The sequence below is a fragment of the Castor canadensis genome, chromosome 1 (genome assembly GCF_047511655.1).
Source record: "Castor canadensis chromosome 1, mCasCan1.hap1v2, whole genome shotgun sequence".
In the NCBI taxonomy this organism is placed as follows: Eukaryota; Metazoa; Chordata; class Mammalia; order Rodentia; family Castoridae; genus Castor; species Castor canadensis.
The window spans coordinates 88096840-88123629 of record NC_133386.1 but is presented as its reverse complement, the minus strand read 5'-3'; the positions used below and the strand labels follow the sequence as shown (position 1 = coordinate 88123629).

The 26790-nt window shown below is 34.4% G+C and overlaps 1 protein-coding gene across 10 annotated transcripts in view; it reads right to left on the bottom strand.

Moving 5' to 3' along the window:
* Myo6 (myosin VI) overlaps nt 1-26790 on the bottom strand; it is a 143265-nt gene that overhangs the window by 4866 nt on the left and 111609 nt on the right. For 3 of the 10 annotated variants that reach the window (XM_074079497.1, XM_074079492.1, XM_074079503.1), the window contains 14 exons: nt 24718-24848; nt 24552-24629; nt 22545-22674; nt 20358-20448; nt 19560-19710; nt 18075-18283; nt 15267-15345; nt 12391-12551; nt 10311-10337; nt 9927-9956; nt 7318-7356; nt 4285-4388; nt 3574-3705; nt 391-417 (listed from right to left, as the gene is read on the bottom strand). In XM_074079497.1, the coding sequence (XP_073935598.1) occupies nt 391-417; nt 3574-3705; nt 4285-4388; nt 7318-7356; nt 9927-9956; nt 10311-10337; nt 12391-12551; nt 15267-15345; nt 18075-18283; nt 19560-19710; nt 20358-20448; nt 22545-22674; nt 24552-24629; nt 24718-24848 (1389 nt within the window). The remainder of the gene's footprint in view (nt 1-390; nt 418-3573; nt 3706-4284; nt 4389-7317; nt 7357-9926; nt 9957-10310; nt 10338-12390; nt 12552-15266; nt 15346-18074; nt 18284-19559; nt 19711-20357; nt 20449-22544; nt 22675-24551; nt 24630-24717; nt 24849-26790) is intronic. The other 7 variants (XM_074079506.1, XM_074079514.1, XM_074079505.1 and 4 more) reach the window with 7 other exon arrangements.

Sequence of the window (26790 nt, the reverse complement as noted above, 5' to 3'; positions counted from 1 at the left end):
ACCAGCATGATGCTTGAAAACACAGCATTTGGAACCAGCGCCTAGAAGTTAGTCTTTCTTCTAAAAGATTAGCTGCTATATTAAGATAGAGTTTTGCTACAATGAGAATTGTATATGTTCGTAGTGTAATATAATTTTTTAAATGGAAGCAATTTGATAAAAGAACAGAAAAATCTGGTTAATTTTTGTTCTGTATATATATTTTGGAATGATCCAAATAAATGCATCATCTCAAGTTGAAACACACATCTTAACATAGATAAACCAACTTTAATGTACTACAATTCCATTTAAAATTGTAGCAAAACAGTGTTTAACAGAAGTTAGTACTTTATAAAGTATTTTAACCCATCCTCCAGTTAGCTCATGAGTTACCAACCATTGACTTACGTGAATTGTTCAAAAATGGTGCAAAATCTGTGAATAAATATTTTATGTTGAAGAAAAGATAAAAATGCCAAAACTGTTAAATGAGCATTTTTCTAATTTACAAATCCATCCCATCAATTGAGGTCGTAAATAACAAGTAAAAGTCCTAACCCTAAGCCAAATTCTTCTTGGAATTACCTACAAGAAGGTACTGCATTATGATTTGGGGAAGAAAAAAGCTACTTTGATTCATGATGTTTTAGGATACTCTGTTTGAGACACAGGTGAAAAGGACCAAAGTTTAAAAATTATATTTCACTTATAATTTTGGGACTCAGTGATATTCAAACAAAAACCTAACACGATGACAACAGACACAGTGCATTGTTTATACACTAGTATATCTTAATTTCCTCAAATTTTTGTAAATCATAAATTCATGCCACTTTTATTTTAGGAACAATGAAACTATTTTCAAAATCACTGTTTTAAGCAACTAAGTATCATACATATTTACTGGGTTATTTGCCACTGCCCCCAAATCATTTCTGGAAAATCTGTCTGCAATGAATGAGATGACAGCATGCTTGTGCACACAGTGTTAGGTAAAGGGTCTGAGGCTTCTTGCTCACTCTTACGGAAAATTACCATGAGTTGTCAATGCATTAGTCTTACAGTCAATAATATCAAGTTACATTTCTGTTAATCATAAATTTTTAACACTTTATGTTCTCAAATTCCTAATTTCTAATCCTTTTAAATTTTACACCATGTAGCAACTCCTTTTACAGGGTTGTTTAGTTGCCCCATTTGGAAACCACCTAAGTACAGAATTTTCTTCACTGAACTTTTACATTAAACATCTCAATGTCCTCTGTGTTTCTATCAGCTATGCTCTTGTGTCAAGGTTGAATTTTATATGAGGAAAAAAATTACAGACAAAAGCAATATAAGTACTTCTCAGAGAAGTTAAATTTTATCCTGAAAATAGCTCATGACCAAATTATCTGAAAGCTAAATATATATGGACTGTGTTCACATAAAATTCCTGAATTTACTCATATACCTGGATGGGACTCAGAAATTTTTCTTTTTTGGGGGGTGGTATTAGGGTTTGAAGTCAGGGCTTCAAACTTGCTGCATAGGCACTCTACCATTTGAGCCACAGCTCCAGCCCTTTTTGCCCTGGTTATTTTGGAAGTAAGGTTTCACTTTTTGCCTAGGCCACTCTCAACCTGATCCTTCTGCTTATGCTTCCCACCATAGCTGTGTCCCACCACACAGTTTTCCATTAAGATGGAGTTTCACAAACATTTTTTTTTTTTGGCTCAGGCTGGCCTGGAATCTTGATCCAATCTCAGGCTCCCACATAACCTGAGATGACAGGTGTGCTCCATCGCATCTAGGTATTGGTTGAGAAAGGCTCTTGCTTAACCTTTTGCCTATGCTGACCTCAAATTGTGATCCTCCCAATCTCAGTCTCCTAATCTAGTTTTTTGTTCTCACAAATAAATCAGGAACAGAAATAGCACTTGAATTAACAAGGTGAGCCACTATTATTTGCACCTTTGGAGGCAAAGCTAGATAAACCATGGCATCAAAGTTTTGTTTAAAAATACATGAAATATTTATATATTCATTTAAAACCTATGTGCCAAATAATATATTAATTTCTTTTTGTTTTAAGAAGTGCACTCACTCAGACATATAAATTTTGAAGTAGAACAGAATGAAAGCCTGTCAGACTAAAGGTAATCATTTAAACATTTACAGCTAAAAAGATGACAGCTAAAAAGAATAACTCGTTCCTATTTTTTTTATAAAAATAGATAACTTGTGGCAGAAACTTAATATACAGATAATGAACAGGTAATGGAATCATTCTATCATCTTCATAACACTGAGAAAGGGTTTAAGCACAAAGAGAATGTGATGGTTACCATGTTCAGTGTGTCTGACACCTGCCATTTCTGAGCTGCAGCCCTCTCCCAATGTCCCTGGAGTGGGATATTCTGCCTGATTAACAATCCATGAGCAATCACTGGCACTAACATACTCCTTATTAAAACGATATTGCCCTCAATATATTCTTTGCAACAACTTAGCAATATTAAAATTCCACCATTTAACTGACTTTATTCCAATATTGCTTTTATTTACTTGGAACATGATGAGAAAAACAAAACCTCCAAGAGCTCATGTCTAAGTAAACTTGATCATGCATTAAGAATACATCCCTTAAAAACAAATAAATAAACCCTCTGTCAACTTGACATGAACAGGAATTCAGCTAATAATTTACGCCAGTATAAAAGCAATAAGTTGACAAATGAAATTCCAATTATTGTTTTGGAGATTGAAGTTACAGCTCATACATCACAAGTGTTCTCAGTTAATGTTAAAGCTTATGCTGCTTTTACTAGTTTCGATCTATCCTGCTTTATTTTCCAATTTCAAGTATACACTTAGCCTTTTGCATAACAAGATCCCAGTAAAAAATCAAATCCTGGTCTAGGCAAAACTCTAGTCTGAACAAAGGTAACGTTTCTCACTCTCAAATTTTGACAGTATTATAAAAGAATGTTTTCAGTAAACCTTTTTTTAAAGAAAAGAGAATGTTAATGAAACACACAAACCAATTCCTTGCTTGCTAGGCTATAATCCTACTCTGAGAGAAACTAGAAGGTATGTATGCCTATATACTAAAAAAAAAAAAAAAAAAAAAAAGTAGTATTTGAATATTTTAGGGAAATAGTCTAAAACAGAGAACTACATTAAACTTTAAAATAAGGAAAAATTTAGAAAATAAGGATTAAACAAGCTTCTGTTTAGGAAGTATAAAATGACTATTTTATATGTAATCTTTACATTTCACATGTAATCTTGATGTATGTGTGTGTATTTGTCTGGAAACAATATATTTACATGAGTATTATACAACTTCTTCAGTACAGACAAGAAAATTCTTACCTGTAGAGTTTAACAATTGTATTCAATATATCATAATGAATACAAATTTAAAGATATAGTTAGCAGAAATAATGTTATAAAAGATAGACCATCAAAGTTGTATCAGGTTCAATGGATCACGGTGTACAATAAGAGAAAAATTATATTGGATATTTTACCCAATGTCTTATGTATAGTTACATACATTTATATAAATATACTTTGGAACATTCAAAAGTACAGATTTGTTTTTACCATAGTCAGTAACAGACTTTGGAGCACGTTGCTCTGTTTCAGTATTTCTCTTCTTGTTCTTAGATTTCCAAGCATGATACACTTTTAGTCTCCTATGAAATTCTTCTCTGCAAGCTGCCAAGAGCTCAATATCTATTGATTATACAGAAAGAGCCACAAAAAAAAAATTAACATCCTTTTATTTATTCATCTAACATAATTATTCTGTGGCATAAACAGATACATATTAAATGAGGTTTTTGTTTTTAACTTAATAGTACTAAACAAAAATTTAATTACTCATAATGATGAGCATTGTGTAATATTTTCTTTCATATTTACAGAGCATTTTTTCAAACATTATTACTATCTTATGTCATTTGTTTCATACAGGACCCTGAACTAATTACACCTTCTGCATATAAAGAAACTGAATCAGAAAAGTTGAAAATAGAATAAAGTCAGTGCCCTCACATATAAGCCCGATTTAACTGCAGCACATTTTTTGTTTATAATTATACATTGTGAGAAATTCTGCCAGATGATGATGCTTTCATTCCTAGTCAGAGTATCCTGAATGCTGTGAGAGTAACAAAGAGACTGGCTTAAGCTAACTTAATATTTATATTAAATTCTTGTTTATTTATACCTGCATACCACCCCGCCTAGGTATTTACTGTTTTATCTGTCAGAATGGACCATTCCTATTTTTCATCCTCTCCATACACTTACCGCAAGAAGTGTTGATGGTGTCACGAAGTTCTGCGTATTTCCACTTACTAAGATCGTGTTTCTTGGTACCAGCAGCTGCCTTGGTGGCTTGTACAGCAGGACCTCTGTAATTAGTATAAATTTTTACATATTTAAACTAGAAACATGAGTGAAACATTGACTAAAGAGGCGAGAAAGTATACGTAAGTTTGAAAACTGGTACCTACTAGAAAAACATATAATTGTTTTTTTATCTTTGGCAGGTGAGATTTAAGACTATGTACTAGGGATAGGGCTGTAGGTCAGTGATAGAACACCTGCCAGACATGCACAAGGCCCTAGGTTCAAGCTACACCACCGTTTTTTAAAAAAGTACATCAAAAGATGACCAAGTCAATTAATTTTCAATGTTCTTACTGATGGCTATATGAATAAGGTTTAAAATATATATGTATATATATTTTATATAAGTATAAAATATGTGTTTTTCAAAATCAAGAAAGAACTCCTCAACAGACTTGAAAGATGATTAGCAGGACACAAATGGTTTGTTTATGAGCCAGGAGGCAGCCCAGTACATGCTGCAGACTACTGAAAGCCACAGATGGCCTGGAACATCCCTGAGCATCTGGATGTTTACATGATCCACAGGTGAGTGACCAAACTGCAACCAGTACTCCAAAGAATTAAAGATGGCTGAAAGGATTGCTGGAGCCTGGGAATACTAAGAAAACTTCCACAAGCAGACATTCTAGGCTTGGTGAGTCACAATACAATGACCAGAATATTGCAGGAAGAGATTTTAGATGATGGGGCAGATAACATGAGATTTCAAAGGGCACAAGAGTTTGTCTTGACCCATTTAGGAGAACATTTGCATGAGGAAAAGGAAACTGAAAAATCTAAAGTGCTCAATAAAATGGATAAACACAACTTTTGCATAGCAGTGCTACTGAGGGCTTAAGACTTGGGAATCTTATTTATTTTGCTGTTTTGTTTTTGGACACAGTCTTGCTATGTAGTCCAGGCTGTCCTTGAACTCACAATCCTGCCTCAGCCTCTGGAGTTCTGGGATTATAGGGTAGGCCACCGTGCTGGCTAAGAGTTGATATTTATATAAATTAATAAGTTTAAGATCATTAATCAGAAGTATCTGAACAATTTTTATGTAATAATGAGCATTATTTTTCAGAAAAGATTATACTTTGCACATGGCAGACACTCAGAATCAAGCTGGAAGCCTTTTAAACTCAATGTAGCAAAGCAAGAGTTGAAACATAAGATGCAAGACATGAAAAGAAGGAGGCACAGATACTAAAGTAACTCAATATCGAAGAGCTAAAATACTGCTTCTTGGGTATCAAACAAGTAAATTCTCCCTTATCACTTTTCACCTGGAAAATATTTACTTAGACATGATAAACATGCACTACACAAAAATAAGCACATGTTTTCTTGCCATTTTATGTTTTGAAAGATAACAGCAATCCTGCCAAATGGTCAAGATATAGACACTGAACATGAATGGACTAATGTTAATGGGAAATGGTATTTAAAAATATGTGACTTTCTTCCTGAGGTAAAGAAAAGTACTCTGTCAACAGTCAGCTGATAATGAAGCAAATAAGGTATCTTTGCCTCTTTAAAAGGCCTATGTTATGTTTTCATTTTAGAGAATAAAAATCAGCATATTTCACACTAAAATTGTTCAACATAGTTACTGTCTTACATAGATGGCTAGCCAAAGAATAAATGTGACCATTCAGTCTTCTGGTTAAGACCTGTTCTAGGTTCCCTAAAGAATCTTTATTTTTCAGAAGCTGTATGACCAGCAATCTTCCATAAAGCTTTTTTATTCTGCAACCAACTACATCTGCATGAAAGACTGGCTGCTCCATGTAGCTGGGCATCACAAGGATCCTCTGTTTCCCTTAACAATAAATTACACTTTAATATTTATTCAAACATTCTTTTCTATGTCACTAAATTAATACCTAATCAACTAACCAAAAAATATACTCATTTTTCCCTTTATCTTCCAGGAATCTTTCTAAAAGAGCTACTGAAAATTCCTATGGATTTTGTTATTTTCTTTTCTTTTGAAAGAGAAAGTTTATTTATATAATATAGTTTCATAAAATATATATAATATATAATGTATTTCATAATATAGTTTCAGAATATAAGACATTAGAACATATATAGGTGTGTTTTGATACTTCTACGACATAAATTGAGTTCAAATCATCATTAACTCTTAAAACATAATCTTAACACTGGTTTTTTCATTCATATTACTTCAAGTTAAATGTGCCTACTTGAAAATACATCTGGTGTTAGAAGAATTACATGAACACAATGCATTCAACGTGCCCCTCCCCTCATCTCTGGACAGTGAAATAAAGGCGTGATTTATTGATTATTAGACTTATTATAAAGACAATCAGGTAAACAATACATAAAGTAGTAGCAAAACTGTGATATTTTAAAAATATATATATATTAATTTAACACTTCTGATTAACTTTGTAACTTGGAAGTTGATTAAAATGTTATTGATTCACATCTGTTCATGAAAGTAATGGACCAGATCCTGCTGGGAAGTTAAGATTCTTTGGGGGCTCAATTTGTGCCAATGGTTTTTAAATGAGACAAAGCCCCAAAGAAGCCACACTCTTCCTTCAGCTGGGCACAGCGGTCCCCACACTAGGGGCAGCACCTCACAAGGAAAGTGACAAAATGGTTGTTTTGTCGGATGGGGGGGGGGGGATTCCCCCACCAAGAATGAGTGGCCAGTAACCAAAAGGACAAGGAACTGCCTCATTCAAATTGCAATTGCATTCTCATTGAGAAACATCAATTGAGAGGAATGTTGCTCTTCATCTTTTCCGTGTTCAGATGAGGTGAAGGGGAGACAACATTTTTTTTCCTCAGAAAGTTTACATGGAAAGAGTGGGCTATTCATAGAACAGGTTCTAGTCCAAACAATCATGAGTAATTTTAAAATGTGATCTGTGTGGTGAACACTTATTTCCCCAAACACACTGCACTAACCTACTCAAAAATTCTGACATTTCATTGGCCATTTGTTCCCTATAAGAAAAATGATAATACAACATAATTATATACAAGGCACACTACATAAATTGCCTAGAACATCCAAAATTACAATTAAAATTTATATTTTCAATATGATTACTAATTCATTCACTATTCACAATTATTTTACTTTGTAAGTCTGTGATCTACTTTTCAACAAATCTTGTCATAAAACATGGTAAAAATTTTGTTTAAATCCAGTTAAAGTTATTTGAACACATTTTTGCATAGAAACTTCAAGATAAAAATCTCATCAAAGACACGCTTCCTTGATATTTTTTATATAAAGAATATAAGTAGCATGTTCTAAATACATGCAGGAAAGTTAGCAGGGCATGGATTCTATACAAGGACTATTGCACTAGACATGCTGAGTAAATACTAATTAGACAAGGTGGTGGTAAACCATGTGGATATATTTTAGTGCCAGAGTTTAAGAACCTAATGTATTCAAAGCAAGCTCTACAATACTAAATCAAAGTATGTTTAAGAAAAAAGGAACAGGAAAGCAATACAAGCACTTGTTGAATGAAAGACCTGAATCATTCTGACATTCCAAAGATAAATACTGCCCAAAGCAAAAACCTGTTTTTGTTTTATTACCCAGGGGAGTTTAACTTTTCTCAGGATTTAATTCTGTGAAATAGAATGGAAATTTCATTGTGTATTCATCAACACCTTATTAATTTCATTAATTCATTTTCCTGCCCTTCGCTCTTTTCCTTCATAATCATTTTCTCATTTGTTCTGTTCATCCAGTTCTGGTAACCTCAAAACCTTACAAATCAGCAAACATCATGAGAAAAGAAGGTGGGTATGTTTGCTGCAGAGCAGGTTCCTGGACACTGCTAAGCCCTGAGACCCTGTTCTTGGAATGAATACTGGCTACCACTAGATACTGACGGAGGTCTATCCAAGTAAGCATGGCCAGAGGAAAGTTAACCTTTTGAAACTGATTAGGAAGAGCAAAAAATACAAAATAAAGGACACAAATACCATCTAATAAAAATTATCTTTTGAGGAATCTCTCTAAGTTAGTGGTTTCTCAGAATTTTCTATCTTTCAAACTCAGTATGATTTTGGTCAGTATTTTTATTTCTATTATCACCCCATTTCAAGGTTCCTGTCTATTATTACCATCTCTTTACTCCTAAAGCTTCCTCCATTTGTTCTCACAGAGCATGTTTCATAGGAATCAAGTGCCTTTTCAAATCTCTTTACCATGTGGCCTGATGATTATACAAAGACTTTCTGTAGGTTCCATCACTACAATGGATGGCAATCTCTACAGATTGATATTTACCTCACCCCCTCTCATCGGGATACACCTGACCTTCACCAAACACATTACACCAAATTCATTAGGCAGAAATGGTCCCAGCATCTAGGTGCTTTTTTCTTTCTGATTTTACTAAACTATATTGCAAATACAACAAAGTAATTGTTCTAATTACTTTGGGAGGCAAACAGTACCCATTCAGAGACACTTTGTAAGTTTTTGGTGGCACTGAGGTAAAAATATATTGTAGGTGTGCTCTCCTAGCATGTGTTGAGGTGTGAAATCAGGAATTCCAAATGCCCTTCACAAGAAGAATTGTCTGCCAGATATATAATAGTGAAAAACACATATGCAAATACAAAGTTTTACATGTAAACAACATATTTCGCAGAGTTTTAATTAAGAATTTTTCTAGGGATGTAAATATTGTATAATTAAGAGGAGACTGTACTGAACTCTCTAAATTTAAAAAGAATTGTTCACAATTTCATGGCGTTTGAGTTTCTCAGACAACATTCCTATATCAATTTAAATTTCTCCTATGCATTCATGCTGATTGCATAGAAAATCATCTGATCACTTGATTTTCTCTCTGCTGCAACTATGCATTCTCATCTAAAATAAATGTTTTATTACAAGTGACTGTCATTTTATTTCTCCTTTACAGATATTTTTGGAAAGAATTACTTACATAGGTTACATCATTTGTACAGTATTATTGGTACTAAAGTCTGATAGAGAAGAGCACTATCACTATAAAGGTTATAGCTGGAGTCCTTAAAGCTGTTAGAATTTGGCTTTTATACATATCTTCCAAAATATCTTACATATATATACTAAACATATTCATTTTCCAAGTGTTACTAGGAATCTCTCTCTCTGTGGAGACACTGACATTATACACATAACTTCAGATCATGATCTACTTAAAATATTAGTAGAATTAACCATATATTGATAGCCAAATATTTCATTTATTCTTATTTATTCATGTACACTCGCTCCTATAAATACGTAAATTAACGGGGAGTTAAAAACACATAAAACAAACTGGCACTAGAGTTTAGACAAAGACAACAGAAAAAAGGAAACCAAATCATAAACTCTATGATTGAGCATCAAAAGGGAGCATTAAACATTTTCCCCAGGCATGAAAAATAATGAGTTATCTCATCCTCTTTTAATAAAAGGAAACAATTTAAAATTTACTGTAAGTAAGAAACTACTTCTCTCCAAATAGTATACACCACCTATTTTTTTAAAAAGACAAAAGGAAATGACATACGGTGTCATTTTGGGTCTTGTTCCATCATTTCTGTGAAAAGAATGGATTTTCGTTAATAGCATCACCAACTCTGAATTATAAAAATCTGAACTGTAAATTTGGTTCCAATTATTTACGCATTGATTTTAAGACTTTGATTATCTTTAATCTACACGAGATCACTTGGAATTTTCATTAAGAGAAATGCAAAAGAACAAATTAAAGGATCCCAATAAAGGTAAAGAGCAAATACATCTAGATTGGAAAATTTATAATTTGTAAGATTTATTGTTAGTGGAAATGTGGATATTACAATTTCAGGCAATTAAAATCATCACTTTGCATCAAAAATCATGTGCAATTTATTGAGATTACATTTTAAAACATATGTAAAAACATCTCTACTTAGAAGTTACTTGGCAGGAATTCAAGCTGGAAAAAATAACTTCAAATTGTTTATTGTGGCAGAATCCATTTCTATATATTGTCAACACATCACAGAACCCAAGAACAACATTTCTGTACTATATCTTAAGATCAGGCTTACCTAGAGACTATCACTCACAAATGAGTTATAGAAAAAAAAAATTCAGTGCTGACAAAGGCAAAATAAATACCCAAAAACACTGAGTTGCAGTCTACCAAATAGGATGAGACTGTCAAGACATGGATGGTCTATACAGATCATCATCCACAATGAAGTTGTAATGTCTGTAGTACGGAGTATGCAATAACCATGAAAATGGAAGGGTCTCAGAGGACCTGGGGGGTCAAGGAAGCGGGCTGGCAGAAGGATCTGAAAGGGCATCCAAAGGAGGGCACCCATTCCCAGGGCTCGCCCACGGCAGAGTAAAGCTAACAATTCTGCCTTTCAAGTCACGCTGGCTTGGATACCTCACTACTTAATAGTGGTTCCCATTGTGTAGCTAATTCTACTTAACTTAAATCACAGGTAACCTGCCACCTACACGAAAGGTCCTAAATATCCACCCTTTCTCAGCGAACATTAATGCTATATGATGTGTACCTTCCTGAAGACAGGAAAAAGTCTGCATACAGCCAGTGGCATGTCCACAGCAAGAGGAATGGCGCTGAATACAAGTTAATATTTTAAATGCTTAAATGTAAAGCTTCGCAATGAGTGCCAATAATGACTCCATTAACAAGTACCTAAGAAATGGACTTCAGCCACAATGCATCCTACTTTTCAAACTGTAATACTTCTGCTAAGACATCAGGAATAGCAGCTGTAAGAGCCCAATTCACTAAAAGCTTGACCTAGCTGCTACCCAGTTATACACAAAGGCTCCCAGCCACTCCAAAAAACACAGGTGGAAGAACAGACTGAGGCCAGTCTGCATTTATAAAAGCCATAGTGAGGCCAAAATATTTTTATTGAAGTGAGATGTTAATAAACAGCCCAAATACTGGGCACAGACCCAAGAGCTTAATAATTACACCTTTGGTTTGCCCAGCCCTATTCATTTCATTAACAACATAATATACTTTCATATGTAATTCAGACTTCAGAACATCTTTAAAAAACACTTGGTAGAAAAGTGTGTGCAGGCCAACTTAATCCCTTCTCTCTCCTACCTTTTGTTTTCAGCTAAATGAAATCTTAACAATCTGCATTGCAATTTGAACCCAGGTTTTTTTCACTTTCATAAGGAAATAGCTCCATCTAGTGGTCACTATTTATTTTTGTCATAAACTGTTTCCATGTTCTGAAAAGCAAGGTTTCATGGATCTGTGTGCCTTTCAGTATACAGACAGCATAGGTACCAACATGGAAAGGAACTTTATAAAAAAGTTTTGCTTTGTTTTTACAAATAAATAATCAAAATAACTAATGTTTCTATAGTCTAAAATATTAAATGAAAAATACTAAAACCTTTCTATAACTTCTTGCAAAATACTAAGATCTTCCAAATTCCTCCACACTGCATTACAGTATTAGAAATATTCAGAAATATGGGGAGTCAAAATATTTCAAGATGATTAACCTTCCTTCTTGGAAAGAAAACCCATTTATTCTAAGACTTTGGAGGATAAATTTTAAGATATAAGATATACTAAAAAAAAAAAAAAAAGGACTGCATTAGGAAAGTAAAAATATCTTAAAATCAAGTATATAAAACTGCATTATAACAGTCACTACTTTGTGTTTAATGACAAGCATTTAGAAACTAGATGTCTACCCGATATATCTTAGAAAATTTTAGAGGAAAAGTTGATCTGTTTTCTTAACACAGTATTCATTAACTGAAGTTTTGTTTTAATTTTCCAACAGTTCAACGATTTGATGGAAAATCATTTCAGTCATTTGGTTAAAAGTGGATCCAGATAGTTTAAAAATAATTTTCCTTCAAACATCCTAGAACCTAAGTAATACGACTTTCCCTGTCCCCTTTCATATGAAAATGAGAAGCAGAGAGAAGAAAGCAAACGAGAGGGTGCCACCGCCCACGCAGGGGCTCCGTACCTCCGGAGCGCCGGGTCACCCTGGCCCTCATCGCTGATGAGCTCAGATTCACTCTGGACGATGCGCAGTGCCAGCTCCCGGTCCCTGCGCTCCTGCTCCAGAACTGCCTGCTGCTGGGACTCCTCCTCCCGCTGCCGGGCCAGCTGCGCCTCCACTTCAGCCTGCCGAGCACAGAGACATTTAGCTCTTCGCTTCTTAAGTGATCATTCCAATTATAACTTCAAACAAAGGGAAAGTTTCATAGTCCACGCAAGTTCTTGCCTAAGGAATATACAGTTTAGCCCCAAACCTCTTCAGTCTCAGTTTTCTTGTTTTTTAATTTCTTTTATTCATATGTGCATACAATGTTTGGGTACTTTCTTCCCCCCTCCCCCCACCCCCTCACTACCAGGCAGAAACTATTTTGCCCTTATCTCTAATTTTGTTGTAGAGAGAGTATAAGCCATAATAGAAAGGAACAAGGGTTTTTGCTGGTTGAGATAAGGATAGCTATACAGGGCATTGACTCACATTGATTTCCTGTGCGTGTGTGTTACCTTCTAGGTTAATTCTTTTTGATCTCACCTTTTCTCTAGTTCCTGGTTCCCTTCTCCTGTTGGCCTCTGCCACTTTAAAGTTTCTGCTTTAGTTTCTCTGCATTGAGGACATCAGATGCTATCTAGTTTTCTTCTATATTATTTATGCTTCACTTTCACAGAACCAAAAGAAGGTAGAAGAAACACAACTCTACCACTCAATAAGGACAGTGTAAGTACCGGAAACATGAGTCCCTAGGTGTCAAATTAACACCCACACTGACAGCAGATGTCATGACTTTAAAGTGTTAGTTATGCTTTTTCTTTCTTTTCTTTTCTTTCTTTCTTTCTTTTCTTTGTTCTGTCTCTCTCTCTCTCTCATTTTATCATTTTTACATTTACTTACACGTGTATACATTGTTTGGGCCACCTCCCTGGTTATGCTTATAATGATGTAAAAAGTCCAGGCAAACAGAAACGTGAATACATCATCAATTATTTCCAGTCATAAGTCTTTTTAAAAACTGAGAGTAGAGCGCATACCTTAACCTAATCTACTAGTACCAGTATCTCTACAGTTACAAAAATAGTCTTTTAAAACCTAAGAACTATGTTTTAAGTGAATGTATATCTGGTGTAACAGCAACACTATTATTATCCTGCTTCCTTTTAGAAACCTGAAGGAACTCCATTCTCACGCTCGTGACACTGCCCAGTTAGTGTAAGTTTTGTTACAGCATGCCATATCACCTTCTTTTCTCCAAATAAATAATGAAAAATGATGTGAGGAGAAGACGTGACTGATGGCTTTTGCTTCCAGGGAAAGGACTGTATCTCCAAGCTGCACATCACATCCAGTCTGTTTTCTCCTAGTTATTTTGGAGCAAGGGCCTGTGAACTCTTTGCCTAGGATGACCTCCAATCATATGTGGCTACCCTCTCAAGTACTAAGGTTATAGGCCTGAGCCACTGGCAATTGGCTTATAAATACTTAGAGAGATCTGTGGAGTATGTATGTCTACATTTTTTCTCTAGAACAGTCTTTATTCTTATTCTGGTGCCAGCCAATAAAGACAGCCACATGGAATCCTGCATCAATAGACTTGCTTAAGTGCTGGAAGGGGTGGCTTAAGAATTTCCTTGTATGTGGAACTGCAATTTGGATTCAGCACCACATGCTTGCTGCCCAGATTTTGTACCACTTAAGCGACGGTGCCAGCCCTTTGTGTGTCTTTTTGATTGTGACTTTCAACATGCTCTACATTTTATAGTGAGACAGGTACTTATTTAACTGGATAGGTGTAACAGGTGACTTTCATCTTAGAATGTTCCAACTTCTTTTTTCCCAATGCTGGGATGAAAAACATGTGAAATGATACATTTGAAAGTGTTTAGATTTTATCTATCTTGTTTCCCATTGCAATTTGCATATTGTCCAAGATATAAACAAGGATAGAAAGCATGTTTTCAAGTAGAACCAGGATTTATCCTTGTCTCATATTTTAAAGTGTTTATTGATTTTGCCACCATTGTATGATGCCTGTTCTGTCAAGAATCAGTTTTCTCTTTACATTGAAATCTAGTGAGGACTCATTTGATTTCCTCTGAGATCTATTTGTAAATCTCTTTATTATAATGTAGCACATTTAATAGTAGAGTTTCAAGATTTCTCATTAATATTAGACTGTGCGTCACTTTTCATTCTCTTCTTTCTCTTGCCCTTTTTTCTTTTTATTCTTTTTTCAAGAGAATTGCTGTGTAGACCACTCCAATGCTTAATCCATAATGTTTCTGTTGGATTTACAATTTGGGCCTCTTTTTTGTCCTAAAGGAACAATAAATTTGGGCCTTATTGTGAGAATAAAGGATATGTTTGATTGCTAAAAAAAACTGAGAGTAGAGTGCATACCTTAACCTAATCTACTATTACCAGTATCTCTACAGTTACAAAAATAGTCTTTTAAAATATAAGAACTATGTTTTAAGTGAATGTATTTCGGACTTTCCCCTAGGTGTAACAGCAACACTATTATTTATTGAATGAGGCACTGTTCTAAATGTTTCAACATGTGTTAACTCATTCAACACTCACAGCTACTATGTATCCACACTCTACAGAAACTGCAGCCTATACCATCCCTCATTGTAATGTGTACAGTGCCACAATCTGTTAGCGACACAGCCTAGATTTGAACTCACTCCCCTGGCTTAAAAGTCTTATTCTATAACAACTTCAGAAGCTGCCTCTAACCTATGGGACAAACCAGTGACAGCTTATTTAGCAAATCAAGATTTCGTTTTCACTTCTTTTATAGCTTAGTAGATTCTATTTTGATAGAAATTCAGTCACTGAGTACATACTTGAATACGTTTTTCATCATCTTCCCTTTTCTTTCTCTCCTCTTCTTCTTGTTTTCTCTTTGCTTCCATCTCAAGTTTCCTAATAAAAACAGAAAATTCTTCAACATTCTAACAGAAAACATGAATCCTTTAGAAGGCAACTTAACTATAAATAAAGGTAACAGAATGACAGAATGAGAACTCAAATTAACCTGCTGGCCACATATATTACCAACTTATTTTGAATAAAAAAATTGACTATACTGACAACAAACCTTAAATAAAACAAACACAATTTTATTCTATAAAGTTTAATACTTCTAGATTAGCTTGGTTATAGAGCGTAGGTATAAGATCCTAATTACGTGCACTTCCCTCTACTACCTTTCTAACTCAACAATTCATATTCCTTCTGTCTCCCCTGTCATGGCAATTTTCCAAAATGTTACGAGTTTTAAAGACAGGAAAGGGAAGTGCATTTTTCTAGCATATAAAATAATATACAGTCACAACTTTCAAAAGAAGTTAAGAAATTCTAAGATGTAATGGTCTCAAATTATACAAGTTAAGTATTCCTTATGTTCAGAATCAGAAGTGTTTCAGATTTCATTTTTTTTTTTCGAGTTTGGAATACCTATAGATATTTTAACATCCTTATTCTGAAAATCAGTCTACATATGACCAACCCACACACAACATCATTCTGAATGAGAACAAAAACGAAAGTATTCTATATTCCGAACAAGAGAAAGGTGTCCATTCTCAACAATCTTACTCAATTAAAAATTTTAGCCAGAGCAATTAGGCAAGAGAAAGAAATACAAGGCAAACAAATAGGAAAAGAGGAAGTGAAATTGTCACTGTTTGCAGATGATATGATTCTTTATAGAAACACCTGAAGATTCAACCAAAACTATTCAAACTGCTAAGTGAATTCTGCAAAGTAGCAAAATACAAAAATAAGCATACAAAAATCAGTAATTTTTCTATATGAATAATGAATTGCCCAGAAAGAAACCATGAAAGCAATTCAGGAATTCACAATAGCCACGTACACACACACCCCCCCAAAAAAAAAAAAAAAACCCACAAAGAATAAATTTAACTTAGGAAGTAAAGACCTCTACAATGAAAACTGTAAAACACTGATGAAAGAAACTGAAGAAGACACCAAAAGGTAGAAAGACCCTCTAGGTGCATGAGCTGTGTAACACTGTTAGTGTCCATGCTACACAAGATGATCTACACATCCAGTGCAATCCCCATCAAATACCAATGGCATGCTCCACAGAGACAGAAAAAACAATACTAAGATTCATATGAAAACACAGAAGACCCTGAATAGCTGTAAGACCTGAAACTCTAAAACTATTAGGGGAAAACACTTCAAGATATTTGTCTAAGCAAAGATTTTCTTGACACGACTCTGAAGGGATAGAACAAAAGCAAAAATTGACAAATGAGATTGTATCAGACTAAAAAGCTTCTGCACGGCAAGGAAATAATCAACAGACATAAGACACAGCCTGCACAATGGGAGAAAATATTTGTCAACTATTCATCTGAGACAGGGTTACTATCCAGAATATATAAAGAACTTAACCACTTAAAAAAGAAGCCAATCAAAAACAGACAAATGATCTAAATAGATAGTTCTCAAAAGAAGTACTAATGGCCAATAAATGTATTTTAAAATGCTCAATATTATTAGTCAACAAGAAAACAAAAATAGGCCAGGTGCTGTTGGCTTATGCCTGTAATCCTAGCTACCTAGGAGGCAGAGATCAGGAGGATCACGGTTCAAAGCCAGGCCAGGCAAATAGTTCATGAAACCCTATCTCAAGAAAACCCATCACAAACAAAAAAGGGCTGGTGGAGTGGCTCAAGGTATAGGCCTTGACTTCAAACCCCAGTACCGCAAAAAAAAAAAAAAAAGAATACTAACAACAAAAGTTACTGAGGATATGGAAAAAAAAGAACTCTCATGTACTCTTGGTGGCAATGTAAATTTGTTCAGCCATTAAGGAGAGTCCCCAAAAAGCTAAAAATAGGAGCCTGGTCTGCTGGCACACATTTTTAATCCCACCTTTTAGGAAACTGAGGCAGGAAGAGCTCAAGTTCAAGACCAGCATGGGCTATATATACATAGTGAGACCTTGTCTCAAAACAGAAACAAAAACAAAAAAATCCTAAAATTAGAGTATTACATGATCTAACATCCCACTTCCGAGTACACCTCCACAGGAAATGAAATCAGCATATAAAAGAGATGCCACACTTCCATGTTTACTGCAGCACTGAACACAATAGCTAAGATAGGGAATCAGCCTAGGTGCTTGTCAACAGAGAAATGGGTAAAGAAATGTCACACACACACACACACACACACACACACAGAGTTATTCAGCCAAAAAAGTCTACTTGAAAATAGAAGAATTACTAGAAACTCGAAAGTGTGTGGAGTGGGGCAGAGGGGAAGGGAAGAATGGTAGACAGGTATCGTCAATGCACACTGTATACATGTAAATACCATTAATATATACGATTAAAATATAAAGTAGAATTTGAAATATGACCACCAACACATGGTATTTAAAAAGTTTTGGGCTTCACAGCATTTTAGATTTGGATTTTCAGATTAGGGATACTCAACCTATAGTTAAAATCATTTTATATAATTATTTTTAAATGAGTTTGCTTTCTCAATTTTCAAACTCATCCTAAAATTAGGTGATTAAAAAAGAACACAGTTTTAAGGATAGACATTAACCATTAGCAACACAAAGAATTTGACCTTAAGTCTCTAGTTCAAAAAATATAACATCTTACATCCGCCTTTCTTCCTCTTCCTTTCTTCGCCGTCGTTCATCTTCTTCACGTCGTTTTCTTTCTTTTTCCATTTCTTCTTGAATCCGCCTCAGCCTTTCTGCTTCTTCCTCTTGCTGCTTTTTTTTCTGTAATGCACTGAGGAGATCCTCTGAGCTTTTAACTAGTGCATCATATTCTCTCTGTATTTGTTCTCTTGTCATCATAGTGGACTTGAAAAACAAAACAATGAACACATACTTTAAAAGTTCTCTCTTCTGCAGCCATGGTGAATATACTTAACAAAAAGGAATATTTGAGAAATTACTACCTACATCTAAAATTGCTGAATAATTTTCCTAAGAGTCTTCCAAAAATATAGTGGGGTTAATTTTCCCTGATAATGGTACCTGACAAATAGGGATGGCCCAGGGTGGATTTATAAAATCAGCTAAGTCTAGAGAGAGCATTTTCCTTTTTCTCTTGATGCTGTTTCCCTTTTTACCTCTAAGATATGCCATTGTCTACATAAAATATTTATAGAAAATATGATAAAAGACATACTTTAAGGTACTTATGTTATCTACAGAATTGCACTGACCTATGAAGCTAGCTGAGAAAAACTGTAAAACCCTAAGATAAAATTGAGGAAAAGCTAGAAGAGAAAGAGGAAATAAGATCAACAAACAAGCATGTAGAAAAAAATTCTCAACCCCACTAGTAATCAAATAAGTAAAAATGAGAAAAAAGTGGACCCATTTTTTTCCCTACAAAATTGAGGGAATTGTTACTATTATAGCAGTCAAGTAAATTATGTTATAGACTCTATAAAAATAAAGTGCAAACATAAACAATCCATGTAACATAATGGCAGAGATACAAAATTAAATGCATAGAATAATGAAGAACCGTGTAGAAAGTATGCATATGAAGTAAGATTGCAAGGGAATGCATCACAGCATACTTGCTGCATATATTAGTGTGGGAGTATAAGCTGTTTTTTGGTGTTTTTCTTCAAAGTTTTAATAATGTTATATCACTTTTATAATTCAGAAGTCAGTTTCTGGGGTAGTAAGGATATAGCTCAGTGAGAGTCCAGCTTAGCATATACCGGCCATGAGTTCCAACCCCAGTGCCATCACAAAGGAAAATGAATAAGATCAGATAAAATCTAGTTTCTGAAAATTGAGAAGCATAAAACAAATTAAAATAACTTGCATTGATCCTGTCTGAGTCATGACTATACAAAAGTTTACCAGCAAAGTGTAGTATTTTTAGTTACCCTTTTGAGGAGAAAATATTTTTCCTAACAACAGATAAAATTTCATCAAGTTGTCTTTATTATCTTTCTGCTATGCAATTTTTCAAACACAGAAATGGGGAGAGAGGATAAGGAGCATCTGCTTGTTGACATTTGACATCTTGAAAAAATAAGGACTTTTTCAATACCAGTAACAAAAGCTATTAAATTATATAAAAACCAGCATCATCTGGGTTAAAATTACATACCTTAATTTTGGCCATCAAAGCATCAATAGAAATTTCAAGATCTTTGATCTGTCTGTTCATCTCTGGTTTTCCATCTTTCAATGCACTTACTACTTCATTAAATTTATCAAGCCGTTTTTTCAGTGTGCCCACCTTAACCAGGCCATCAATGCTGTAGAGACAATACTTCATCAGAGATCAACTTCAACATTTGATGCTTTAGGTAGATTTTCCATTAATAACATATTATTTAACACATATTGCTAAACACTGTATTTCTTTTCTGAAATTATTTTGTATGCTGTTCAGATCTGTCACTGAGGGTAAAAAGAATCATGTATGTATGCAGAACTTAACCTAATAACCTCTATAAAAAGGTGTGATGGATCAATAGTTATACATATCTCCAAGTTTAAAAGTCTAAATTAGTAGTGAAACATTTAAATAAGCAGTAAAAATTTAATTTATAATGAAACTGTAAACAAGTGAAACAAAATTAACCTTATGGATAATCTTGAAAAGTATGGTCAAAATGTTAACAAGACATTTTTAAAAACAATGTCAACTTGACATCATTAGGAAACTCAAATCACTAAAATAATAAAAATAATAGAACTTGTCTCAAACCTTTTACAGTATTTACATTTTTGTAAGTCACTTCAAATCCTTTTGTAGAATGAGGCAAGTACTGAATAAATAACAAAATAATATATACGTTTACAAAGAACTTGAGATTCAAACTGCTTTTCATTTAGACTCTAATTGCTATTTTGTACGAGGCTAATCAGGTTTTGGAGGCTGTTTAGACATTCATCTTACCGAGGTTTGTGTCTCCTTTTGCAAAGCCACATTCGAACAGTTTTTTGCATTTTAATGCAAGCTTCGGCTCGATATTTTATTTTGTTTTTCACTAAGCATGAGAGTAAAATAAAATGGTAGAAAAAAATTCACTTTAAGTTAGACACATATTTTTAAAAACCCACACATTTTCACAAAGCAATTCTCAAGAAACACAAAATTCTGACAAATATATTACACCAGAGACATAAAAATCAGGAAGGTTAATGTTAAATTCTTAATTCTTCTTAAAATAAAAGTCTATCATGTATATGACTGGGTTTACACTTTAAGTGTACTATCTCCTTATGATGAGACATGACTGCTTCCCAAACTGTTCAAGGCTGTATCTGTTCTGTTAAATGTAAATAGGCATATCTTTTTTATAAAATGAGTCAAGTTAATTTAGGAAAGACACACACTTTACCTCCTTTTAGAAACTCACAATGAACATAGTGGATGAGGCCTCTGAGAATCCTATAATAAAGGAATCTTTTTAACTTCAGGTAACCCAGAATTTTCTAAGATGATCTGACCTTGAAATATTTTTTTCAGAGCTTCCCTACTAACATTCTGCAAAAATCTCTGTCCAGAGGTTACTGACCTCAGTGTGTCTGTATAACACAGTCCACAAATGATGCTTTAACAGAGATAATTTTAATATGATGTGTTTTCCACCAAAATGCAATATATAAAGCAAAAAGCATTGAGCTGCCGGACAAACATGTTTGGTTTTACTTGAAAAATGATGGGGAAAAGAGGCGTTCTAATCTTTTTTTCCTTATAGGTTTCTTTTCATACATATTCACAATCATCTAACAAAAGATCTCAAAAATAACCTTTGTTTGCACAGTTTCTTTAATTGGGCCAAATGAATTTTACTTTTCAATTAATAAGGAATGATTCTAAATCCTTTCTGTGTATCCAGCATTATTTCTGGTATTCTGGTGAGTATGGGTAGCAATTATAAATTTAATCAAGTTACTGGTGCTCAAATAGCTCTCAACAATTAAAGTTTTGCCACAGACCCTGGGGTGACCCAAAAATATTCTCACTGTTATTTTGGGCCAGATAAATAGTTGCTGTAACCTGGCAGAAACACACACAGAAGTAGCTCAGTCAGTGTCTCAAAGGACAGGGTCTAAGACGGCGTGGTAGAAAAGGTGCCCATTTTATGTGGTCTTGAAAGACATTCTAAGAATTCAGACTATGCTCTCTATTTACAAAGGGTCACAGGAGGGGTTTACTTCAGAGAGGTAACTCTGAGAAACAGGAAAACCAGTTTTGGAGCTAGTGAAGTTACCATGCAAGTGGGAGAAAGAGGCTGTACTAAGGCATTGGCAATAAAATATAAAGAATTACAGTATTCACAGGAAAACCAACTTGATTTGGTGACTGATGAGATTTCAAAGATAAGAAAGAAGAGGCAATGGCTGGGGATGCAGCTGAATGGTATAGTGTTCCCTGGTATGTGAGAAACCGCAGGTTTGATCCTCAGCACCTCAGGAATAAATACATACATACATATATACATACATAAATGAGTAAGTGAGAGCCATTGCAATCCTGAAACATTTGGATTGCTTATTATAGATGCTGTACAAGCAAAAAAATTCTGGTTTAAATCTAAGTGAACAGGACATGGTGCTGGGGGACCACGGGAAGAGAGAGAGAGAGAGAGAGAGAGAGAGAGAGAGAGAGAGGGAGAGAGAGAAAGAATCAAGATAGCTCTGTTTTGTTTAGGACATGATGAAATTCATTCTTATAACACATTCATATGTGAAAAATAAGTGTCATATATTCAAAAAATAAAAACACAAAAAATCTCCAAGTGCTAGTTTATCACATCCTACACCTGAGACATCGCTTGAAGACCAAGAGGCACAGCACGAACAAAAGTCACATCTCTGTTGCTCAGCATTTAACCCCAAGACAGCCTTGTAACATCACACAAACAACCTCACGTCCAAAGCAACAAAGTCTGGGTGTGAAACAAAACACATTTTTAAGGGGAGGGTGGGGGGTTAGGATTTGTTTGCTTTGTTTTGACAGGGCCTGGCTATGTAGCCTAGGCTGGCCTTAAACTCACTATAGTGAGTTCTTCCCTCCTCACCCTCCAGAGTGCTGGGATTGCAGATGGGTACCACCACACCTGCAAAAAACACTTACGCTTGATGACTGAGAGTGAACACCACTGAACTTTCTTCCAGCGACTACAGACGAGCCAATGATTCACTCTTTTAACCAACTCTGCCAAGTGGTCAGGGTCAGACTTCATAATCTGATCAAATTCTGCAAACTAGGAGGCAAAGTAAATTAATATCAGCATTTAAAATAATGTGTTCAAAATTAGAGATAAGGGCAAAATAGTTTCTGCCGGGTATCGAGGGGGTGGGGAAGAGGGAGGGGAAGGAGTGGGTAGTAAGGGAGGGGGTGGGGGCAGGGGGGAGAAATGACCCAAGCATTGTATGCACATATGAATAATGATAATTAAAAAATAAAATAAAACACAAAGAAAACAAAATAAATAGAAATGAAATCCCAATATGGTTGTATGCTAATTCTAGGTACATCTTACTAGGGTGTACAGCAAACTCTCAAACATAGTGTCTCTTCCTTCTTTTCTTCATGACATTTTTTAGGGGGTAAGAAAGGTTACTTATTACAAGGTAGAAGATTCAATTTTTAAAAAGTAGGAAAAAAATCTTAAATGATTTAATTGAAGAGGACTGGTAAAAATATTTGGTTGAGAAAAAGGTGGAAAAGGACTAACATATCTCTGAATTAGCCCACTCTGGTTCTTAGATATCTGTATAGCTCTTTCCAAGATGAGGTCAGCTATAAAATATCAGGTACCACTGAAATCATCTGTCTCACCCAACACCCACCCCCATTTTAGACAAAGAGACAGACAACTCTAATAAAATACCTATTTGGTTATTCATCAATAAAATATATTATTTCCACTATTTATGACCAAATTCTAAAATGACTTTTATCTTTTACCAAATAACTCACCACAATATTTAGGATGTCACATACCAATCAATATAAAATCTTTTTATAATAAAAATTAAATTAAAGGTAATATAATGAAGTTGTAGATTTTTGAGTCAATTTGCCTTAGGCTTTCAACAAAACCTACTAATTTTTCTAGAGGTAAATAAGATCAAGTCCTTTCTCTATCTGGCTATTAATTTTTAAATAATTAGTATAGTTCTCAAACAAGAGAAATGTTGAGATTATGATAAATATATATGAATAAAGCTAAGGCAACTGTGAACATTTTTTTCTCTTAATTTTTATAGGAAATGGTATGGGTCTTCTGTGATAAAAATATTTACAGGCAGTACGTTCACTGGTAATGTATATATACATTTCATCTAATGCTCAAAAATGTGAAATCAGACTTATTATGATTAACTTATCCTGAAGATACTAAATATATTTCTTAATGATTTTGCTTAATCCAACTACTGTGATTGGTTATTTAAATATAACAACAATATGTGTTTATAATTATGAGGATGCAATTATTACATCAATATTAAAGAATTTAGGAGTAGTAAAAATATAATCACTAACATGTGAACCACATTTACATATTTCTACACTGAATACATTTAGTTAAAAAGTATTCTACAACCTTTGAGTATTAAAACTACAGGACTATGTATGTATTAGCCTAAAAATAAACATGTTCCACACAAAAGCATTTATACACTCATTCATTCTAGTTTTGGCAGGAGTATGAACTCCAGTCCAAATTCAATTTCTTGTATCTTATACATCTTCCCAACTCTAGAATTTTATCTCACAGTGAAGACTTCAAAGTCCATTGAAGACTAAATTAATATATTTTTTTTAAACTTTCAACTTGTTTAAAATGTTAGTATTTTCTGGTTAACCCTTAAAGAAAAAAAGTCGATTAAGCAGTGCTGATTCCAATACTGAATAAAACTATAAAATTTATATTTAGAGAATTATACATTATAAGCTTGTCAAAATAGGAAAATCATGAATGTGTATATACAGATATATATTTCATGTTGTCAGAACCATGTAATTAAAAAATAACACAAACTATTATTACTTAATAATACTAATTACTTAAAGCTATCTACACTCCAACTAGGACCTTCACAATGTGAAAGTTTCAAATAAAAATATATTTACCTTGCCAGGTCTAAAAAACACTTTGGTTAACCCAAACTTGTAGTCAATTTCATTTAAGCCCAAAGCCTTAAAAAGTGCCTGGAAAAGAAAAGTTTAAAAGTTAAATTCCAACTAGTAATTAATAGGAAAGACTTTATTGCCAAGAAATTTTAAGTGGCACTTGTACCTTACAAAATAGCCTTGGATCCAATCTTGCAAGTTTATCCGGCATGTACTTTTTGTACATGTTGTAGAGTTCATGGAATGAAGCTCGTGATGGGAAACCACCCTGCATCAAGTCCAGAACAGATACCATGCCTGGATTCATAGACACAAATCATTGCCAATCACTGCACAGAAGTCCAGAACCACTTGTGATTTTATAATTTTACAAATTCATGTTTAGGAAAGAACAATTTGTAGGGACTCTCAGCAATGAAATATTACAAAGGAAATGTACTTCTAGCCAAAATATCTCAACTGATCTATCACCTAAAACTACTACAATGAAATTCTATCTAAAGCTATCATGACTAACCATTTCTTAGAGGCAAACCAGTGGTCTCTAGAAAACTCGAGTCTACTTTGTATCTTCTTTTAATCTACATTAATATTAAGAGTATATAAAGCAAATACATGCACTTGGTCACTTTCTAAGTCCTGAGGTTAATTTTAAAATAAGATTCCTGATAGAGTCTCCAAAAAGTAGTCAAAAACATTCCCAACTTTTCCTAAGCACTTAAACAAAGCAAGAGAAATAATAGCTCACTTAGACAAAGCAAAAGGAAGAGAAATAACAGGTCACTATTTCACTATAAACAGCCCCTGCCACTCCCCTCTGAAAGAAGCTAATCTACTGGGAAGCTGAACCTAAGGATAAACATGCATTATCAGTGTAATTGTAAAAAGTGGTTTTTCTGAGCCTCAATCAATGTGAGCTTTTCAGGTCAGGAGAGGAGTACAATAGGTTGAGACTGGAAAAACAGGTAAAGACAATGCCAAAACCTTTGTTCACAGCAACACCTGGATTTTAGTCACTGGAACGACTCAAACCAACAGGGAAAACAAGTTATTCAATGAGAACTGTTATCACAGATGGCTAGTCATTTTTTTAATGCAACTTGTAAGACTGACTATTTAAGTACAACAATTGTGCTTAAAATTTTGAGGCTGCTAACTAATAAATCAACATTAAAGAAGTTAAGGGTGGAAATAGTTACTAACATGTGAAAAACAAAAATAAGAAAAATAACATACACTCATCTCTTTCCTTACATCAAAATAAACTGGTCAAAAATTTAAATTAAAAATGGAGCTATAACAATTTTTTAATTGAGTGAATTTTTATTTTAAAATAATCTTATAGGAAAGATAGCCTTTCTAGGCAGTCAGACTGAATATTAACCTATCACACTGGTAAAAATATAAAAGCTCAAAGTACTCAGTTAACAACAGCACAGGAAAACACACACACACACTCTTGGTGAAGGAGTAAACTAGTGCAACAAATGTGGATGGCAATGTAGAAATAGTTACCCCTTTTCTTTTGTTGAGTTTTTGTTTTTGTTTGTGGTTTTTGGTGGTGCTGGGGATTGAACTGAAGGATTTATACACACCCTCAGTCCTTTTACTTTTTTAGTTTGTCTTACAGATAGGGTCTCACAATTTTGCCCTGCCTACCTCTGACCGCAATCCTACTTCCTGAGCAGTTGGGAGCACAGGTGTGCACCACCAAGCCCTGCTCATTGTTTTTATTGTTGTTGTTTGGTTTGGTTTTGCCGGTAGGTCTGGGGGTTGAACTCAGCATTTCATACGTGCTGGTTAGGCACTTATCACTTGAGCCACAACCTTCCTTGTTTTGCTGTGGTTATTTTAGAGATAGGGTCTTGCCCAGGCCAACCTTGCTCTTCCTTCCTTAAGCTTCCTGCTCTACGAGGACATCAAGTGCTTACCATCACACCCAGCTTGTTTCCTCTGAGATAGGGTTTCATGAACTTTTTGCTCAGGCTGGCCTCAAACCACAATCCTCCTGATCTCAGCCTCCCAAGTAGCTATGATTATAGGCATAAGCCATTGGTGTCTCATTCCAGTTTGGTTTTGAAATAGGGTCTTGATAACTTTTAGCCTGGATTGGCCTCAAACCACAATCCTCCCATCTTCACCTCCTGAGTAGCTGGGATTACAGCTTCAGTAATTTCTATTTCTATGAATCTAACCTATAATTTTTCATGCTTGTAAACAAAGATATGTGTGGAGAGTG